Source organism: Salmo salar, chromosome 15 (assembly GCF_965601325.2).
Source record: "Salmo salar chromosome 15, fSalSal1, whole genome shotgun sequence".
NCBI lineage: Eukaryota > Metazoa > Chordata > Actinopteri > Salmoniformes > Salmonidae > Salmo > Salmo salar.
The window spans coordinates 58733612-58755388 of NC_138305.1; the positions used below are offsets into that span (position 1 = coordinate 58733612).

The window sequence follows — 21777 nt, forward strand, 5'->3', positions numbered from 1 at the left end:
TCAACGCAGGACAAACTAGTTAACCTAGTAATATCATCAACCATGTGTAGTTAATTAGTGATTATGTGAATATTGATTGTTTTTTATAAGTTTAATGCAAGCTAGCAATTTACCTTGGCTCCTTGCAGCCACAAGGTCCTTTTGATGCTGTACTCGCGTAACAGGTGGTCAGCCTGCCACGCAGTCTCCTCGTGGATTGCAATGTCATCGGCCATAATTGCCGTCCAAAAAGGCAGATTACCGATTGTTATGAAAACTTGAAATCAACCCTAATTAATCGGCCATGCCGATTAATCGGTCGACCTCTATTTGGGGAGTTTCTCGCATTCTTCTCTGCAGATCCTCTCAAGCTCTGTCAGGTTGGATGGGAAGCTCTGCTGCACAGATATTTTCAGGTCTCTCCAGAGATGTTCAATCGGGTTCAAGTCCGGGCTCTGGCTGGGCCACTCAAGGACATTCAGAGACTTGTTCCGAAGCCACTCCTGCGTTATCTTGGCTGTGTGCTTAGGGTTGTTGTCCTGTTGGAAGGTGAACCTTCGCCCCAGTCTGAGGTCCTGTGCGGTCTGGAGCAGGTTTTCATCAAGGATCTCTCTGTACTTGGCCTTCATATCTCAGAACAAGAATAGACTGACAAGTTTCAGAAGAAAGTTCTTTGTTTCTAGCCATTTTGAGCCTGTAATCAAACCCACAAATGCTGATGCTCCAGATACTCAATTAGTCTAAAGAATGCCAGTTGTATTGCTTCTTTAATCAGGACAACAGTTTTCAGCTGTGCTAACATAATTGCAAAAGGGTTTTCTAATGATCAATTAGCCTTTTAAAATGATATACTAGGATTAGCTAACACAACGTGCCATTGGAACACAGGAGTGATGGTTGCTGATAATGGGCTTCTGTACGCCTATGTAGATATTCCATAACAAATCAGCCGTTTCCAGCTACAATAGTCATTTACAACATTAACAATGTCTACACTGTATTTCTGATCAATTTGATGTTATTTTAATGGACAAAATTATTTATTTTTTCTTTCAAAAACAAGGACATTTCTATGTGACCCCAAACTTTTGAACGATAGTGTATGTATGAAGCACAATGTATTTAATGTATTTATTCCCATGTTTTCAAGTACTTGTGACAAATCATGCATTCCGATTCTTCAATTGATTGCAATGGACACATGATGTGTGTAAAATATATTTTTGAAGGTTGTAATGATTATGATGCGCTAATTCTAAGCAATTTTCCAGCTATGTGTGGCCCAATGTTTGTTGACATCATACAATGCATTCTGGGGGTAATGTAAATGTCTCTCAGACCAAAGATGTTATAACAAAATGAAGTGATGGGATGGCTCACTCATCTTTCGAGTAAACTTCCAAAAGGGAATGATGGGAAGTGAATGATGGTAGATGACACACACCCTTCAACACGCATACTGCAAACAGACCAAAATTATCTTGTCTCCTCTTCTTATCTCTGGTAGACACGAAAAAACAAACATGGCGGCCCGCATAAACTGATGTGATGAATTGTAAATAGTAATTGCTATTAGCTAATTCATATTATGGTTTCTGACAGCCGACAGTTAGGTAAATATGACCGCTTGTGTTGTGTTAAGTCAATCTTTCCTCAGTTAGCGCTAAGTCTAATGTAGCCTACATTTTCCAGTTTGGATGATTTGTGTTATTCTGTGGCTACTTCTGTAAATCTCTGAACGTTGCATCCAGAAATAAACTCGTCACATTCAGGACATAACGCTGTGCAAAATGTTTCTTTGAAAAAACAGTGTGGCCAGCTCAAACGCTGACTGTTGCATCAATCATAACTGGACGTTCTAATCACACCGGTTTGAGCGTACGCTACACAGGCCACTGTAGAACGATCACACCCGTGTGTTGGTACGCGTCAAAGGGTTAAGAAACGTCATTGTTTTCAGTGTAGTATAGTTTCTGTTTAAATTAGTCAAGAGAAGGCAACAAAAATCACATCATGGTATTATTTCTACCACTTAAGAACAATACCATCTCAATGTGCGTCTGCATTTTATTTTCAACTTTTTTTTAACACTACAAAACATACAAATACACACACATACAAACGACAACATCACACAAACATCAACTACATCACACCTGCCCAGACGCACATGCTCACACCCCTGTCTCCAGCGCCCGCAGCACTCTCCACCACATGGCCTCAAACTGCACCATCTCACCATCTCCATCGCCCACACACTTTCAACATTTAGATAATAAAGCATTTTACCTTTTGATTGTGTTAACGATGGAGGATTGGTTGATTTCCAGTTTTTAAGTATATGTTTTTTCAAGATGATTGACAACAAAATTATCGTCCAACCCATCAGGTTTCTCACTACACCCTCATATGCCATGGACAGATGGATTAAAAGTAAATTTACATTGTAAATCATAGTATGAATAAGTCATAGTATGAATACCAGTAGCGTGGGTAAAATCACTGGGGAAGCCATATTACAATCTATGTGTTGTGATAATTGCGCTGTTTGCTCTATAACCTGTTAGTTCATATGCCTTGTGATATATAGGCCTAAAGGCCAATACAATAACAAGACACAGTGGCAGAATAAATTCAACCACACCTTTGTTTCATCACAAAACCAGAGAGCAACCTCTGTCTGGTAAAATCCACAAAGCGTATTGCACGTAACAAACAGTTACATGACCAACAGCCTGGTCAAGCAAATTAATGGAGCTGCCTCCAATATTCCAGCCCCATTTCAAATTCATCAAATCACCTATGTTTAGTCTAATACAGTGACAACTAAAAGATACCAAAAACAATTTAGTCCAATAACGTCAGTTAAATATGATGTGGCTGTCCATAGTTCTAATTTCTGTGTGTGCGTGTGTAGTGTGTGCGTGCGTGAGCATTCATGCAAGTAGAAAAAACATGTTGACTCACCCTACTTGTAGAGAAATGAAAATGCCTCCTCTCTTATACGTTGACGGAACGGTATATCACTCTGTCATACAGTACACACTTTCAGTTTTTGTTGTCCTAGGCTACTTGGCTAAAATACTTGCTCGCTAGCCTAACTTAAAATCAAATCAAATCAAACTGTATTTGTCACATGTGCAGAATAGAACAGGTGTAGACCTTACAGTGAAATGCTTACTGACAAGCCCTTAACCAACAATGCAGTTTTAAGAGAAAAAAATTATAATTAAGGAGCAACAATAAAATAACAGTAGCGAGTCTATATACAGGGGGTAACGGTACAGAGTCAATGTGTGGGGGCACCGGTTAGTCGAGGTAATTGAGATAATATATACATGTAGGTAGAGGTAAAGTGACTACGCATGGATAATAAACAGAGAGTAGCAGCAGCATAAAAAAATGGGGTGTGGGGACAACGCAAATAGTCCGGGTAGCCATTTGATCAACTGTTCAAGAGTCTTATGGCTTGAGGGTATAAGCTGTTAAGAATACTTTTTTACCAAGACTTGGCGCTCCGGTACTGCTTACCCTGCGGTAGCAGAGAGAACAGTCTATGACTAGGGTGGCTGGAGTCCTTGGCAATTTTTTGGGCCTTCCTCTGACACCGCCTGGTATAGAGGTCCTGGATGGCAGGAAGCTTGGCCCAGTGATGTACTGGGCCGTATGCACTAACCACTTTAGTGCCTTGTGGTCGGAGGCCGAGCAGTTGCCAAACCAGGCGGTGATGCAACCAGTCAGGATGCTCTCGATGGTGCAGATGTAGAACTTTTTGAGGATCTGAGGACCCATGCCAAATCTTTCCAGTCTCCTGAGGGGGAATAGGCATTGTCATGCCCTCTTCACGACTGTCTTGGTGTGTATGGACCATGAGAGTTGGTTGGTAATGTGGACACCAAGGAACTTGAAGTTCTCAACCTGCTCCACTATAGCCCTGTCGATGAGAATAGGGGCGTGCTCGGTCCCCTTTTTTCTGTAGTCCACAATCATCTCCTTTGTCTTGATCATGTTGAGGGAGAGGTTGTTATTCTGGCACCACACTGTCAGGTCTCTGACCTCATCCCTATAGGCCGTCTCATCGTTGTCAGTGATCAGGCCTACCCCTGTTGTGTCATCGGCAAACGTAATGATGGTGTTGGAGTCGTGCTTGGCCATGCAGACATGGGTGAACAGGGAGTACAGGAGGAGACTGAGCATGCACTTCCTTTAATGAGCAACGTTAGCTAGTTAACATTAGCTACATATTGAACTACATATTGAACTTCCATCCTCTCAGGCCAGGGGCACAATGTATGAATTAATGGTTGGATCAGAGTAGTAGTTATAGTCATTGGCCAGTAAGGAGAATTAAGTAAAACCACATGTCCAAATCTCCATCCATAGCTAATTTAGGAAAGGGACAATTTTAGCTAGCTAGCTAGCCACCGGAGGACAACAAACAACGTGATGCAACAATTCAAGTTGTTTCTGTCAATGACGTATGCTCTCAATACGATGTGATAGGAGTGACACCAAATCCAAATCCCTCCTTCAACACTTTTATTTGGTGCGCCAGGACCATTCACAGTTGAGCTCACTCAGTTTAGCTCAATGCTGATTGGCTATTATTTTATACTTTTTATATCAAGCGAGGCCAGATGCTCGCTGGCATCCCTTGCATTCAATGCTATGGGCGGAAACAATGTCATACTCTTTTGGACTAGATAGATAGATAGATAGATAGATAGATAGATAGATAGATAGATAGATAGATAGATAGATAGATAGATAGATAGATAGATAGATAGATAGATAGATAGATAGATAGATAGATAGATAGATAGATAGATAGATAGATAGATAGATAGATAGATAGATAGATAGATAGATAGATAGATAGATAGATAGATAGATAGATAGATAGATAGATAGATAGATAGATAGATAGATAGATAGATAGAGGTGCTGTTTCACTCCCTTCGGATGCTTTCTCCGGTGAAATACATTCAGCCTCTTGTGAATTGAAGGAAAATGATGAAACACAGAGAGACCTGCCAAGATACATTATTTTTTCTATTCTTATTTTTTATCTCTGTAAATGTTTTTGAGAAGCCTGGCTTCCCTTGGCATCCATTAATGCACGCCACTGGTGAATACATAGTTATTATATACATCACATACAGGGCCGTCAGAAAGTATTCATACCCCATGACTTATTCCACATTTTGTTGTGTTACAGGGTTTTCAGGGCATGGTCATGTTGGTCAAGAAGGGTGCCTTGACCAACAAGAATTTGGTGAAGAGTTGGAGAGTCTGCTGGGTTCATCGTTGGCCAGATTGTACTGTTAGGTGGTTCGAGAGGTTTCTTTATCCGTCAGTTTTTGTTTGCCCAGCCGGTCCAGGAGTTTTTATTTGTTTGTCTTTTGTTTTGTTGGTGACATCGAGGTGGATTCCGCCGCCGATGGAACCGAGGTGCCTAAGCCAGCCCGTCGGGCTTTCACGAAAACTTTCTGAAGGCACTATACTGTATATGAAGGTGCATAGAGCGTGTGAGCATGTGGGCTGAGCAGACAGTTAACAGAGAACACACAAAAAACGAAGAAAAGTTATTCTTTGTACTTTGAGGCGCTATGCATTTTTGGGGATTTCAAGCTCCAACTACTCTACTAATGCACCAACAGACTGTGGATTATGTTATTGTACATACATTGGAGGAATACTGCCACTTAAGTACTATGGTCAGTTTGTATTACCTCGTAAATGAAGGTATAACGTTCGGTGGGGGTCTACTTCGGGAGAGTCGGTCCACCGAGGGACTGAAGTGGGATGAGTTGAGGCCCCACACATACTTCAGAGAAGTGTCTGATGACCTCCCAGTCACCCCGTCCCAATCCCTTGGATAGAGCCCCTCTCCACTCTCACCAATAACCACCATTGAATCTTAGCTATTATGACAAACAAAGAATAATAATGACTCAGTATCCTCTCCTAAGCTGCCCAGAACTCTTATTCATTTTACAATTGTACTTTTCCCTTGTGAAATTGTTATGCAAAAAGTGCACGGAGATACAAATAAACCCCCCCCCCCCCCCCCGTAGTGCTGTTCCCCTAACCCCATCCAGACTGAAACTTGGGGGACTGTTTGACCCACAGGCCACAGAGGGTTGCCATTGATTTTAGTGAAAGGCTTCAAGTCAGTTTATAGACACATTTATTCTGATCCCCCTTTACTTGTTACCTTGGCAACAACTGCTCTTTCCTGGGGTCCTCACAAAACGACACACACACACACACACGCACACACACATGCACACACACATGTACACACACACAAGCACGCCAGCATGCACACACACGACAACACACACACACCCGCATGCAGGCACACATTACATACCCTTGTGTCTTCATTTTCATTATTATAACTAAATTGTACAAATCCTATTTTGCCCCTGCAGTCAATGACATACTCCAACAAATCCTTACGCATCCTTAAAGCGATTTCACAAAAATCCCTGATAATCTGAAAGAGAGAATTTAGGATTCAAACCATGGCCCTAGGTAAGTGCAGAGCATCAAGTACTAACTCTGATTATTGCTTGTAGGTCCTTTCTCTCCTTTCCCCTTCTCTCACATCTCCTTCCTCCATCTCCTTCAGCTCCCTCCCTTAATCCCCCTCCCACTCTCTCTCTCTCTCTCCTCCCTCTCTCTCCCTGTCTTGCCGGTAATGGCATTCTACTGGTAGCCATCTGACCCTTCCCATGGTAATATCCTCTGGAGGTACAGCCTCTCTGTAGGCCGTTTAGATTCCACCCTCAGGAGGTACGGCCTCTCTCCTCTGAGTTGTTTAGAATGCATAACTCCTCTCAGTGGACTTCCATTGACTATCACTCCAGAGATGTAACAATGGGCTCTGAACCTCATTCTGTACTTATCTCTCTCTCTTAGAGGAGGAGAATAATTGTTGCTTAGTCACTTTACCTCTACCTATATGTACCTATCTACCTCAATTACCTCGTACCCCTGCACATCGACTAGGTATTGGTACCCTGTATATATAGCCAAATTATCGTTTCTCATTGTGTATTTATTCCTTGTGTTATTATTGTTCTATATTTTTCTCTGAATTGTTGGGAAGGGTCCGTAAGTAAGCATTTCACTGTTAGTCTACACCTATTGTTCACGAAGCATGTGGCAAATAAAATTGGATTTCATTTTAATGAGATGACCGAGGCGACAGTGTGAAGCCATTTCCACTGATATTACAACAGTTTATCAGCAAAGAAATACATGTTTTTTCAAAGTAATTTGCAGGAAGATTTTAAAAGTGCAGAGGAATTGAAGCAATTTAGCCATTGGTCAGGGAATTAAAATACAGACTGTACCAAAATTCATGCAGTGTTGTAGTAATACGTTTAAATTGAGATATGAATGACCAGAGAGCCATGGAGAATTCCATATTTGGCTTGAAATTGTGCCCAAATATGCCTGACAGATTCTTTGGCAGTTGCAGATAGTTTTCCAACTGAGTGTACACATTCCTATGAGATTGGACATAACAAAACATTTATTTGGCGTCAAAAGCAACAGTTGATAGTGTGTTGGTATGCATTGTTAGCAGTCTGTCTTCTCTGCACAAGAGCAGATGCTGTTGCCTGCTGTTGTGTCCTTGAGCTAGACACTTAACTCACCACAACTTCTCCACGAGCAACCTCTCCAACATGTATGTATGTGTGTCTTTCAGAGGGGTTCGGATGAAGTGGAAGTCAAATTTTGTCTGGACCTTGTGTACATAATTGCTATGTTGTTTACCATAGCAATTATTGGAGTGAATCATTCCAACAATCGTTATGTTAAAGTCTCCTTTGCTCCTTTTATAGCAGCTGTAGCCAGAATGCAACACTCAGACAGGCCAAGGCCATGACATTGCCCACAACACTTTGCAACTCTGCAATGAAAAAGCCATATCTCAGACTGGCCAATAAAAAGAAAAGATTAAGATGGGCAAAAGAACAGACACTGGACAGACGAACTCTGCCTAGAAGGCCAGCATCCCGGAGTCGCCTCTTCACTGTTGACGTTGAGACAGGTGTTTTGCTGGTACTATTTAATGAAGCTGCCAGTTGAGGACTTGTGAGGCGTCTGTTTCTCAAACTAGACACTCTAATGTACTTGTCTTCTTGCTCAGTTGTGCACCGGGGCCTCCCACTCCTCTTTCTATTCTGGTTAGAGACAGTTTGCATTGTTCTGTGAAGGGAGTAGTAAACAGCGTTGTAGGAGATATTCAGTTTCTTGGCAATTTCTCACATGGAATAGCCTTCATTTCTCAGAACAAGAATAGACTGACGAGTTTCAGAAAAAAGCACTTTGTTTCTGGACATTTTGAGCCTGTAATTGAATCCACAAATGCTGATGCTCCAGATATTCAACTAGTCTAAAGAAGGCCAGTTTTATTGCTTCTTTAATCTGAACAACAGTTTTCAGCTGTGCTAACATAATTGCAAAAAGGGTTTTCTAATGATCAATTAGCCTGTTAAAATTATAAACTTGGATTAGCTAACACAACGTGCCATTGGAACACAGGAGTGATGGTTGCTGATAATGGGCCTCTACGCCTATGTAGATATTCCATAACAAATCAGCCGTTTCCAGCTACAATACTCATTTACAACATTAACAATGTCTACACTGTATTTCTGATGAATTTTATGTTATTTTAATGGTCAAAATATGTGCTTTTCTTTCAAAAACAAGAACATTTCTAAGTGACCCCAAACTTTTGAACGGTAGAGCATTTTTTATTAGGGAACGAACAGCTGACTGAAGACGGGATGGCCGGGCATTCGTGCGGTTGAGTCCGTTTCTGCGATAACATGGACTCTTAACAGCGTGATGAAACTTTGTTGACAAGGTGTTGTAGAAAACGCTGAATAGAATGGGCTTGGAACCTCTAACCCTGGCAATTTAACAGGTAAACTCATGGGTACACTCGCAATGGCTGACTGGTATTGTGATGCAATAATTTCCACTGTAATGTAGAATCTTCATTAAAATTATGTTAACTGATGTGGCTTATGCAATGGTATGTATTTTTTGTAATGTCAGTTGAGTTGAATCAACAAATCACAGCACATATTGATAGATAGACTTCCTGCTTTTACATCCTGCTTTGCTCCTACACTCGCAATAGTCCAAGTCGGTATTAGATAGAACGTTGTGGCCCGCCCGCCTATGGAGAAAACAACTTGTGGTAACCTAGGTTACTCTATTGGCTCACAGAAAAAAGAAAGAAAAATTCAAAAGCAATTTCCTTGCTGTCTGCTTGTTTTAATCAATTACAGAACCACATTTAAGAACATTTCAACATGTATAAAGAATACTTTTCAACATTGCCTGCTCCCTAACATTCTCAATACTTACAAAAATGTAATTTTGTAGGGCCTCCCTAATGCCCCACTCCTCTTCAATGGCGAAGTTGCTGTATATTGGTGGGAACTGGAACACGCTGTCGCACACATCGATCTAGAGCCTCCCAAACATGCTTATGGGTAACATGTCTGGTGAGCAGGGTTGGGTAGGTTACTTTCTAAATGTAATCCGTTACAGTTACTAGTTACCTGTCCAAAATTGTAATCAGTAACATAACTTTTGGATTACCAAACTCAGCAACGTAATCTGATTACATTCAGTTACTTTTAGATTACTTTCCCCTTAAGAGGCATAAGAAGAAGACAAAAATGTATGTTACCGGGATAAATCAATGTTAAAGTTTACATAGCTGGCCATATATGGATGTTACATTTTACTTTATGGGTTGGTTATGTAGGCTTTCTAGAAAAAAGAAACGCACACCTATAAAGGCGAGGTGCTGGCTGGCGGAGTAGAAAACTAGAAAATAAGGGAAAGCCGCACACTCTAAGAGCTCAGATGCAAAAATGTAATAACCAACGTTTCGACAGCGAAGCTGTCTTCATCAGGGTATCATCACAAACACTGCGAGATGAGTCATTTATATAGTGTCAAAAAACACACAGGTGTTTGTAATCATGGCCAAGTGTGGCCTAATATCATTGGTTAACTCAAATATTTAAAAAAAAATGGCATACAAAGAACATACAAAAAGACAAACACATGGATAGCATACGATCATAGCATTTGTAGTCTAAAATGTATCTAACAAACAATTACAATGGCAAAATCACAATAATCACAAGAATGGCTTCAGGTCAAAGTCTATGTTGAGACCGAAGGGAGCAAGGGTCTTTAAATTAAAGATCCAGGCAGCCTCTCGTTTTAACAATAAATTATCAAGGTCACCCCCTCTCCTCGGGAGGGTGACATGTTCGATACCAATATAACGCAGAGACGAAATCGAATGGTTTGCTTCCAAAAAGACTTTGATCTGAAGCCATTCTTGTGATTATTGTGATTTTGCCATTGTAATTGTTTGTTAGATACATTTTAGACTACAAATGCTATGATCGTATGCTATCCATTTGTTTGTCTTTTTGTATGTTCTTTGTATGCCATTTTTTTAAATATTTGAGTTAACCAATGATATTAGGCCACACTTGGCCATGATTACAAACACCTGTGTGTTTTTTGACACTATATAAATGACTCATCTCGCAGTGTTTGTGATGATACCCTGATGAAGACAGCTTTGCTGTCGAAACGTTGGTTATTACATTTTTGCATCTGAGCTCTTAGAGTGTGCGGCTTTCCCTTATTTTCTATGTAGGCGTTCTACCACATATAATAATACGATAAAATGATATCTTTACATTAAAAACCAAAGTCTATAAGACTTCCAGTCATTCCAATAAATGTTGTACCCCGTGATCATCAAGAATAGGATTTGGAAATAAGGAAGTATAGATTAGCCGAAATTACCTGACCTTAACTAAGGATAATTAAGGACTTATTAGCCAGCCCTACTCTGTTGTTTATGATTGCGTTGTCATGGAGGACTGATTGAGCTCATTGATTTGAGTTGAAAAATAAATGCTGCGCTCATGGAATGGTATGCTTTGAGCACTACTGAAAAGTGCTATTTACATGTGAAAAATGAATGCCATATGCTGCATTTGCTATAGGCCTATTATTGACCTTTTTGTTAGTGACACTTTGATATCTTGATAATATGCAGCTGTTTAAAGGGAAAATCCACAGATGAAACAATAACAAAACGGTCGCCCCGCCTCGGTTTTGGTAAAAAGCTGAGGGATGGGCCTGGAGAAATGTAACCACTCTCAGATTAATAGACAGAGCTATGGATGCAAGGACTGACCATCCATGATATAAAAATTATTGTTTTAACCATGTTTTTAGGCTATACAGTGTTTGTTTACATTTACAATGTTTACAAACATTGGAGAAAAACAAGCTTATATTTTGGGTTCTCATGGAGTGTGACAGTTGAACTAAGCTCATGAGACATTTCCAAGTTATGTTCTTCCAGAATCAATATATATATATATATATATATATATATGTATATGTATATAGAATTTTTAAGTCCAAAAACGGATGTAGCAACTACAGAAGCCCCTTTAAGTCTATCAAAAGTGTGCGAGTTTGAACATGTGTCCATTAGGCCTATGAATAAAAACAATTTATCAGCACGAATTAGATTGAGCAATAAAAGCCCCACTTTTATTCCATAGGATGGGATCCGCACTATGCATGTGTTGCAAGAGCACATTTTTCACTGGCTGTCCACTGGTTTCAAAAACAATGATTGATAGGCAGCTTAAACTTCTTCAATTCAACCATTATTGAGTTCAAATACACATTTAAATTTGTGAACAGCCATCCACAACAACCACAATCTGTAAGCGCAAATAGCTAAATGAGAGAGCAGCAGCGTGATTTTTATTTTTATTTTATTATTTTATTTTCACCTTTATTTAACCAGGTAGGCAAGTTGAGAACAAGTTCTCATTTACAATTGCGACCTGGCCAAGATAAAGCAAAGCAGTTCGACAACATATAACAACACAGAGTTACACATGGAGTAAAACAAATATACAGTCAATAATACAGTAGAAAAATAAGTCTATGTACAATGTGAGCAAATGAGGTGAGATAAGGGAGGTAAAGGCAAAAAAAGTCCATGGTGGCAAAGTAAATACAATATAGCAAGTAAAACACTGGAATTGTAGATTTGTAGTAGAAGAAAGTGCAAAGTAGAAATAGAGATAATGGGGTGCAAAGGAGCAAAATTAAATAAATAAATACAGTAGAGGAAGAGGTAGTTGTTTGGGCTAAATTATAGATGGGCTATGTACAGGTGCAGTGATCTGTGAGCTGCTCTGACAGCTGGTGCTTAAAGCTAGTGAGGGAGATAAGTGTTTCCAGTTTCAGAGATTTTTGTCGTTCGTTCCAGTCATTGGCAGCAGAGAACTGGAAAGAGAGACGGCCAAAGGAGGAATTGGCTTTGGGGGTGACCAGAGAGATATACCTGCTGGAGCGCGTGCTACAGGTGGGTGCTGCTATGGTGACCAGTGAGCGGAGATAAGGGGGGACTTTACCTAGCAAGGTCTTGTAGATGACCTGGAGCCAGTGGGTTTGGCGACGATTATGAAGCGAAGGCCAGCCAACGAGAGCGTACAGGTCACAGTGGTGGGTAGTATATGGGGCTTTGGTGACAAAACGGATGGCACTGTGATAGACTGCATCCAGTTTGTTGAGTAGGGTATTGGAGGCTATTTTGTAAATGACATCGCCAAAGTCGAGGATCGGTAGGATGGTCAGTTTTACGAGGGTATGTTTGGCAGCATGAGTGAAGGATGCTTTGTTGCGAAATAGGAAGCCAATTCTTGATTTAACTTTGGATTGGAGATGTTTGATGTGAGTCTGGAAGGAGAGTTTACAGTCTAACCAGACACCTAGGTATTTGTAGTTGTCCACATATTCTAAGTCAGAACCGTCCAGAGTAGTGATGCAGGACAGGCGGGCAGGTGCAGGCAGCGATCGGTTGAAGAGCATGCATTTAGTTTTACTTGTATTTAGGAGCAGTTGGAGGCCATGGAAGGAGAGTTGTATGGCATTGAAGCTCGTCTGGAGGGTTGTTAACACAGTGTCCAAAGAAGGGCCAGAAGTATACAGAATGGTGTCATCTGATTCACATCGATGCGCTATGTAGATATCAATAATAAGTGATATCTGTATCGCCATAGACTACACCACTGCTGTCATCCTTACCTCCAAGCCTTTATTCAAGTTGGATAGTCTTTGGATGCCGACAGCAGTCGCACCACTGGAAAACATAGCTTGGACTGTAGCCTACAAAAGCCTATTTCTGCTCTTTTCCTGTGATCCATCAAACACATTTGGTGTGTCATCATTGTGGTCTCTGACTTGTAGTCAGACTCGCTCAGGTGGAACAAACTTAAACTTGAGCCTTTTTTCAATGCTGATTTGAATGTCATTGAGAAAACAGAGAAGTGCAAACCGCCTTTCTGAATTTAAAAGTCATCCTCGAAGTAATCATCTAGTTTTTCAAAAGTATCTGTAATCTGATTACAATATTTTTGCTGGTAACGTAACGGATTACAGACAGTGTTTTTTTTGTTGTAATCCCTTACATGTAATGGATTACATGTAATCCGTTACTCCCCAACCCTGCTGGTTAGTATGCAAGCCATGGAAGAACTGTGGCATTTTCAGCTTCCAGGAATTGTGTACGGATCATTGCGACATGGGGCTGTGCATTATCATGCTGAAACATGAGGTGATGGCGGTGGACACGACAATGGGCCTCAGGATCTCGTCACGGTATCTCTGTGCATTTAAATTGCCATCAGTAAAATGCAATTGTGTTTGTTGTCTGTAGCTTATGCCTGCCCATACCATAACCCCACTGCTACCATGGGGCACTCTGTTCACAACGTTGACATCAGCAAACCGTTCGCCCACACAACGCCATGTCTGTCATTTGCCCGGTACATCCGTGAAGAGCACACTTCTCCAGCATGCCAGTGGCCATCGAAGGGGAACATTTTCCCACTGAAGTCGATAACGACGCCGAACTGCAGTCAGGTCAAGGCCCTGGTGAGGACGACGAGCACGCATATGAGCTTCCCTGAGACGTTTCTGACCGTTTGAACAAAAATGATTCGGTTGTGAAAACCCACAGTTTCATCAGCTGTCCAGGTGGCTGGTCTCAGACGATCCTGCAGGTGAAGCAGCCTGAGGTCCTGGGTGAGGTCCTGGGCGTATTGTCCCCAGCATAAGGTGCACCTGTGCAATGATCATGCTGTTTAATCCGTTTGTTGATATGCCACACCTGTCAGGTGGATAGATTATCTTGTCAAAGGAGAAATGCTCACGAAAACAAAGTTGTGCACAACATTTGAGAAATAAGCTTTTTGTGCGTATGGAACATTTCTGGGATCTTTTATTTCAGCTCATGAAACATGGGACCAACCCTTTGCATATTGCGTTTATTTTTTTGTTCAGTATAAATGTCTTACCTGTGATGTTTTCCACACACATAGCTACGTGTAGCCTACTTGGACAACGGGTCCCCACATTTCCCACTCTACCACACCGAATAGCCTGAAGCCACAGGGCTCTACTCGCAGGTGCTACTTCCCTACCTGGGAGCATCGGGATTTTTGACCTGGGTACATGTACATTGAACGACACAGCAGCTTTTCGGGCACGTTTTGTTATTTCTGTATAACAGAAAAATCGACGACGGAGTTGGCTCTTTTACAACGTGGGTCAATTTGAAAGAATGTTAATATTCTCCCAATTTGTGGACGTGGTCAAAGGGAATTCCTTATTATGACGTGAATATCGACTCTTAGTATGACCGCCAGTTCACCTATTATGCCGTCATTGTCTTGAACTTAAACGCCTGTTCTATTCATTCCCTTTAAAATATATATATGTTGCTATTCGAAAGGTTATTACGGGGACTACAGTCATTTGGCTGGCCAATTACCGTTATCCAAAATACCATGAGCGTCAGAGCCCTAGCTTAGAGACACCAGCCATACTGTACTGTAAGTACAGTCAACATAATGTCTAACATAAGCACCACACACACACACACACACACACACACACACACACACACACACACACACACACACACACACACACACACACACACACACACACACACACACACACACACACACACACACACACACACCATTGTGTGGTGATGTCCAGTTCTGTATCCATCTGCAGATCTATTCAAATGTCCCTGTCTGATCCCTACAGCACACAGAGCCGTGTCTATGTCTCTCTCTTTCTCTTCCGCCTCCTATCCCTGTCCCGATATAGCCTCCATAAAACTACACTATCATCCGATTAGCTTGTCTCTCTTCCAGGGTTTCTCATAAAGCCCTGTTATAGAGTTTGGAATGGAGCTTTTGGTGGAAAGACAATGAGATACACAGCTGTACAGTACATACATTTACATTTACATTTAAGTCATTTAGCAGACGCTCTTATCCAGAGCGACTTACAAATTGGATCTGAATCCATTTGAATCGAGCACTGAGCGGAAATCACTGGTCTGACTTGACATACCTTTGGCGTTTTGGTGCATTTTCCGTTCCTGGCGTCCTTGATATAGGCGATGTCCAGGAGATCAGTGTCCTTTAAGAAACCAACAGAAATAGAACAGTGAGTTTCAGTCACATGTGGGTTTACTGACTGTATGGTTGATGATGTACTGATAAAACATTGTGATATACAATGGTGTCACCCTTTATCAGCCACCCAAAAAATTCAATACAAATTATTAGTATAGCGTGAAATTGAATACTACAACTGGATGAATCATGATGAAAGATAATGTTGTTGAAAGCCTGGGCAGAGGCTAAGTGCAGGCAAATCTTTTCTAATATTTCTTTCTGGTGGAGGAGCTAGGGCATGGAACAGGTTTGTGTGTGTGCAACATTGATGAAGCAGTAACAGTCTGCTGAGGAACTGTCTTACCGTAGAGAGTTAGGTATACTTCATGGAGTGGACAGAAACTGTCTCCCCTGTCCAGAACGGGATAATAATAGCTTTATTTGCCTCATAAAATAGTAAATAAATCAAACTGTGTGTTATATCTCTCATAAAGCTTTGATTGAGAATAGCCTATGTTTAGACATTAGGACAACACCTTCTTAGGCTAGAATATTTGGGAAATAAGCCACTGTTCATAACTTTAACTTGTCTTAAATATTTTATGATAGGCCAGTGGGAGGACAGGTTATTGGCTATTTCGTTTTCAACCTCGCATGGAGGGGATTTCCCCCGCACGCATGTGTCATTTATTTTCGAATACTTTATAAAAATGATCATTTTTGAAAACGGCTAGACACAAGATAGATAAGGAGTGTCTGTTGTAAAAACATTTTTTATAGGTTTAGGCTAGAGCAGTGGTGGTGCCTGGAGAAGTGGGCATACTCAGATTATTGCCCAAAATTTCCCAAACAGGATAGGCACCCTACTTCCTATAGTTTTTTCAGGTCTCACTCTCAAAATAATTATTTATTTTTAAATAGAAAAACAACAAAAGTCAGATGTTCTAATTCCACAAGAATGATTAAAGCATGTAGCGCCCTGGCCATAGAGAGGGTTTTTTTGTTCTTTATTTTGGTTAGGCCAGGGTGTTATATTGGGTGGGCGTTCTATGTTCCTTTCTCTATGTTTTTGTATTTCTTTGTTTTGGGCCGTGTGTGGCTCCCAATCAGGCACAGCTGAAGCTCGTCACACATAAGGAGCATGATTTTCCTTTGGGTTTTGTGGGTAATTGTTTCTGTTTAGATATTTTCCTAACAGGACTGTTTTGCTGTCGTGTTTTTGTTCATTTTTGTAGTGTTCTCTTTTGTTCTATTAAATTCCAAGATGAACACTAACTCAACTGCACCTTGGTCAACTCTCTCTCCCGACAGCCGTTACAGAATTACCCACCAACAACGGACCAAGCAGCGGAGGAAGGAGCAGCACAAGGAGAGGCACCAGGAGAAAAGCTATCTGAAGTCATGGACTTGGGAGGAAATCCAGGACGGGAAAGGACCATGGGCTCAAGCTGGGGATTATCGCCGCCCGCAATGGGAGATTGAGGCGGCGAGAGCTGAGAGGCGCTGGTATGAGGAAAGGGAGCGCAACGGACACGGGAGGCAGCCCCCCAAAAAATGTTTGGGGGGGCACACGGGGAGATTGGCGGAGTCAGGCGGTAGACCTGAGCCAACTCCCCATGCTTATCGGAAGCAGCGTGGTACTGGTAAGACACCATGTTATGCTGTGGAGCGCACGGTGTCCCCAGTGCGCGTGCATAGCCCGGTGCGCTACATACCAGCCCCCCGCAAGTGCCATGCGAGTGCAGGCATCGAGCCAGGGCGGATGGTGCCAGCTCAGCGCGTCTGGTCTCCAGTGCGCCTCCTCGGCCCAGGTTATCCTGCGCCGGCGTTGCGTACTGTGTCTCCAGAGCGCTGGGAGGGTCCAGTTCGCCCAATGCCTGCTCTCTGCCCGTGCCGGGCCAAAGTGGGCATTCAGCCTGGAGTGTGGGTAAAGAGCGTCCGTACCAGAACTCCAGTGCTCCCCCACAGCCCGGTTTATCCTGTGCCTCCTCCTCGGACCAGGCCTCCAGTGGGTCTCCCCATCCTGGTCCGTCCTGTGCCACCTCCCAGGACCAGGCCTCCAGTGGGTCTCCCCATCCTGGTCAGTCCTGTGCCTGCGCCCAGGGCCAGGCCTCCTTCATATCTCCCCAGCCTGGTGAATCCTGGGTCAGTGCCGCCGGAGCCGCCAGGGACGCCCGCCAGCCGGATGCAGCCAGGGACGCCCGCCAGCCGGGCGCAACCAGGGTCGCCCACCAGCCGGGCGCAGCCATCGCCGCCCGCCAGTCGGGCACAACCAGGGTCGCCCGCAGGCGCAACCATCACCGCCCGCCAGCCGGGCGCAACCAGGGTCGCAACCAGAGATTGGCGGAGTCAGGCGGTAGACCTGAGCCAACTCCCCATGCTTATCGGAAGCAGCGTGGTACTGGTAAGACACCATGTTATGCTGTGGAGCGCACGGTGTCCCCAGTGCGCGTGCATAGCCCGGTGCGCTACATACCAGCCCCCCGCAAGTGCCATGCGAGTGCAGGCATCGAGCCAGGGCGGATGGTGCCAGCTCAGCGCGTCTGGTCTCCAGTGCGCCTCCTCGGCCCAGGTTATCCTGCGCCGGCGTTGCGTACTGTGTCTCCAGAGCGCTGGGAGGGTCCAGTTCGCCCAATGCCTGCTCTCTGCCCGTGCCGGGCCAAAGTGGGCATTCAGCCTGGAGTGTGGGTAAAGAGCGTCCGTACCAGAACTCCAGTGCTCCCCCACAGCCCGGTTTATCCTGTGCCTCCTCCTCGGACCAGGCCTCCAGTGGGTCTCCCCATCCTGGTCCGTCCTGTGCCACCTCCCAGGACCAGGCCTCCAGTGGGTCTCCCCATCCTGGTCAGTCCTGTGCCTGCTCCACGGACCAGGTCTCCAGTGGGTCTCCCCATCCTGGTCCGTCCTGTGCCACCTCCCAGGACTAGGCCTCCAGTGGGTCTCGCCAGTCCGGAGCCGCCAGAGCTGCCCGCCAGTCAGGAGCCGCCAGAGCCGCCCGCCAGTCAGGAGCCGCCAGAGCCGCCCGCCAGTCAGGAGCCGCCAGAGCCGCCCGCCAGTCCGGAGCCGCCAGAGCCGCCCGCCTGTCCGGAGCCGCCAGAGCCGCCCGCTTGTCCGGAGCCGCCCGCCTGTCCAGAGCAGTCAGAGCCGCCCGCCAGCCCGGTGAGTCCTGTGCCTACGCCTTGGGTCAGGCCTCTGTCATGTCTCCCCAGCCTGGTGAGTCCTGTGCCTGTGCCTTGGCCAGGCCTCCATCATGTCTCCCCAGCCTGGTGAATCCTGGGCCAGAACCGCCAGAGCCGCCCGCCAGCCCGGAGCCGCCGGAGCCGCCCGCCAGACTCGTGAGTCCTGTGCCTGCGCCCAGGGCCAGGCCTCCTTCATATCTCCCCAGCCTGGTGAATCCTGGGTCAGTGCCGCCGGAGCCGCCAGGGACGCCCGCCAGCCGGATGCAGCCAGGGACGCCCGCCAGCCGGGCGCAACCAGGGTCGCCCACCAGCCGGGCGCAGCCATCGCCGCCCGCCAGTCGGGCACAACCAGGGTCGCCCGCAGGCGCAACCATCACCGCCCGCCAGCCGGGCGCAACCAGGGTCGCCCGCCAGCCGGGCGCAGTCAGGGTCGCCCGCAGGCGCAACCATCACCGCCCGCCAGCCTGGCGCAACCAGGGTCGCCCGCCAGCCGGGCGCAGCCATCGCCGCCCGCCAGCCGGGCGCAGTCAGGGTCGCCCACCAGACCTTCGGCGCGGCCAGGTGCGCCACCTAAGAGGGCGATGCCAAGGGTGGATCAGAGGCCACGTCCCGCACCTGAGCCGCCGCCGTAAGAAGGCCCAGCCGAACCCTCCCCTTCAGAGTCAGGTTTTGCGGCCGGAGTCCGCACCTTTGGGGGGGGGGGGGTACTGTAACGCCCTGGCCATAGAGAGGGTTTTTTTGTTCTTTATTTTGGTTAGGCCAGGGTGTTACATTGGGTGGGCGTTCTATGTTCCTTTCTCTATGTTTTTGTATTTCTTTGTTTTGGGCCGTGTGTGGCTCCCAATCAGGCACAGCTGAAGCTCGTTGTTGCTGATTGGGAGTCACACATAAGGAGCATGATTTTCCTTTGGGTTTTGTGGGTAATGGTTTCTGTTTAGATATTTTCCTAACAGGACTGTTTTGCTGTCGTGTTTTTGTTCATTTTTGTAGTGTTCTCTTTTGTTCTATTAAATTCCAAGATGAACACTAACTCCGCTGCACCTTGGTCAACTCTCTCTCCCGACAGCCGTTACAAAGCACATCAGGAGACCATTTCTGATGTCTGGGAAAAATCTAAACACATTTTTTTGAGAGAGTGTAGTTGCCCTTTAATTATAATTGGGCACCTAGCAAGAGTACATTTGGCTAGCGGTGTTTCTGTACTGTACAATGTAGGCCTGCAGTGTACATGATGTAATGGCAGAGTTTGCCCTCTCAATTGATACAAATCATCATAAAATCACTCTGCCAGGCAGGCCTACTTTGCAGTCAACATTTAATTGGAAAGGTTTTTTGGGGAATGCCTTAAGAAATGTTTATTCAAACAGTGCATTACGACTGAATTGCACATCGCAAAGATTCAACCAAGACTTTGGACCAAACTTTTTCAATACCTGGCTTGCATACCCATTGTTGTCATTTATTGGTAGATATCATAAGTTGAACGGTCTTTCTAAACGACACTACTGGCTACCGATGTCGTTACTCTGTGAGTTACTCCATGTGACAACCAGTGAAGAGCTGCGCACTCTTGCTGCGATAGTACACTCAAGGCACGCGTGTGAATATTTCACGTGCTTTACGATTGTGTAGGCTACTTTGTGCATTATTTTTCTATTGTAATACATCATTGATACCTCCACTACGCTACTTTGATAGAGTACGCATCAATGGGGATGCAGATCAGAGTATACGCAATGCCCACTGAACAAAAAGTGGGTATAGCCCCCACTACACCACCGTGCTAGAGCCTAAAGGGCTCTCCACAGTGATTTCACCCGTCTACGCATAAGGACCTAAGGAGCCCCATTTGCATCGCACAAACTACATAGAGAGCTTTGCAAACGAAGCTCCGTCAGACAGACTGTGTGGAGCCCTTAAGGCCCATGCATCTGACAGAGAGAGAGCTGTTTTGGTGGAATTCTCCACTCTGTCTGGCCTACACTCCTCTCCTGCGTTCTGTATATAACATATTTATTAAAATAGGCTATAGCAAATAGGAATCGGCAAATTTCTCGGAATGTCACTTGCGTGCTGCCCTGCTGTGTGCTGCGAGACTCTGTTCTGCGCGGCGCCAGTCAAGTTGAAATAGGCTAAACCAGAACCATATATATATATATATATATATAGAGTTAGGCCAATGAGCTTGAAAATTCAGCGTCACGTTCTCCTCCATAGCCGTTGCTAAGTGATAATTAACGCTTCCGCGTTGTGCTGTTCATTTATGATAGTTTTCAATACCTATGAAGATGTCCAGTGAAAGCCGATATGCAATTTGCTAACACTACAACACAGTAAAGACTTGGACACACAGTATGGTGAATGCTAATCAATAAAAACGTCTGTTCAATTCCTAGGGAACTGTCGGAGGCAGGCATCAACAACATTTCAAAAATAAAGCTCCATATGGGTGCTAATATAGCTGACCCTAGCCTAACTCTTTATAAACCCTGAGTGTACAAAACATTAGGAACTTTCCATGACAAAGACTGACCAGGTGAATCCAGATGAAAGCTATGATACCTTATTTATGTCACCTGTTAAATCCACTTCAGTCAGTGTAGATGAAGGGGAGGAGACAGGCTAAATAAGATTTTTTAAGCTTTGAGACAATTGAGACATGAATTGTGTATGTGTGCCATTCAGAGGGTGAATGGAAAGACAAAACTTTTAAGTGCCTTTGAACGAGGTATGGTAGTACAGTAGGTGCCAGGCGCACCAGTTTGAGTGTGTAGAACTGAAATGCTGCTGGGTTTTTCACCCTCAACAGTTTCCCGGGTGTGTCAAGAATGGTCCACCACACAAAGGACATCCAGCCAACTTAACACAACTGTGGGATGCATTGGAGTCAACATGGGCCAGCATCCCTGTGGAACACTTTCGACGCCTCGCTCACACACACACCTTGTAGAGTCCAATTGAGGCTGTTCTTTTTTAAAACATTTTTTTACTCCTTTTTCTCCCCATTTTCCTGGTATCGAATTGGTAGTTACAGTCTTGTCTCATCG

The 21777-nt window shown here is 44.4% G+C and overlaps 1 protein-coding gene across 4 annotated transcripts in view; it reads right to left on the reverse strand.

Moving 5' to 3' along the window:
- LOC106571556 (1-phosphatidylinositol 4,5-bisphosphate phosphodiesterase beta-1) overlaps positions 1–21777 on the reverse strand; it is a 228559-nt gene that overhangs the window by 163006 nt on the left and 43776 nt on the right. For all 4 annotated transcript variants that reach the window (XR_006759204.1, XM_045695874.2, XM_045695877.2 and 1 more), the window contains exon 3: positions 15508–15576. Coding sequence is in view for 3 of the 4 variants with exons in the window: in XM_045695874.2 (XP_045551830.1) it covers positions 15508–15576 (69 nt within the window). In the remaining variant the exon portion in view is untranslated. The remainder of the gene's footprint in view (positions 1–15507; positions 15577–21777) is intronic.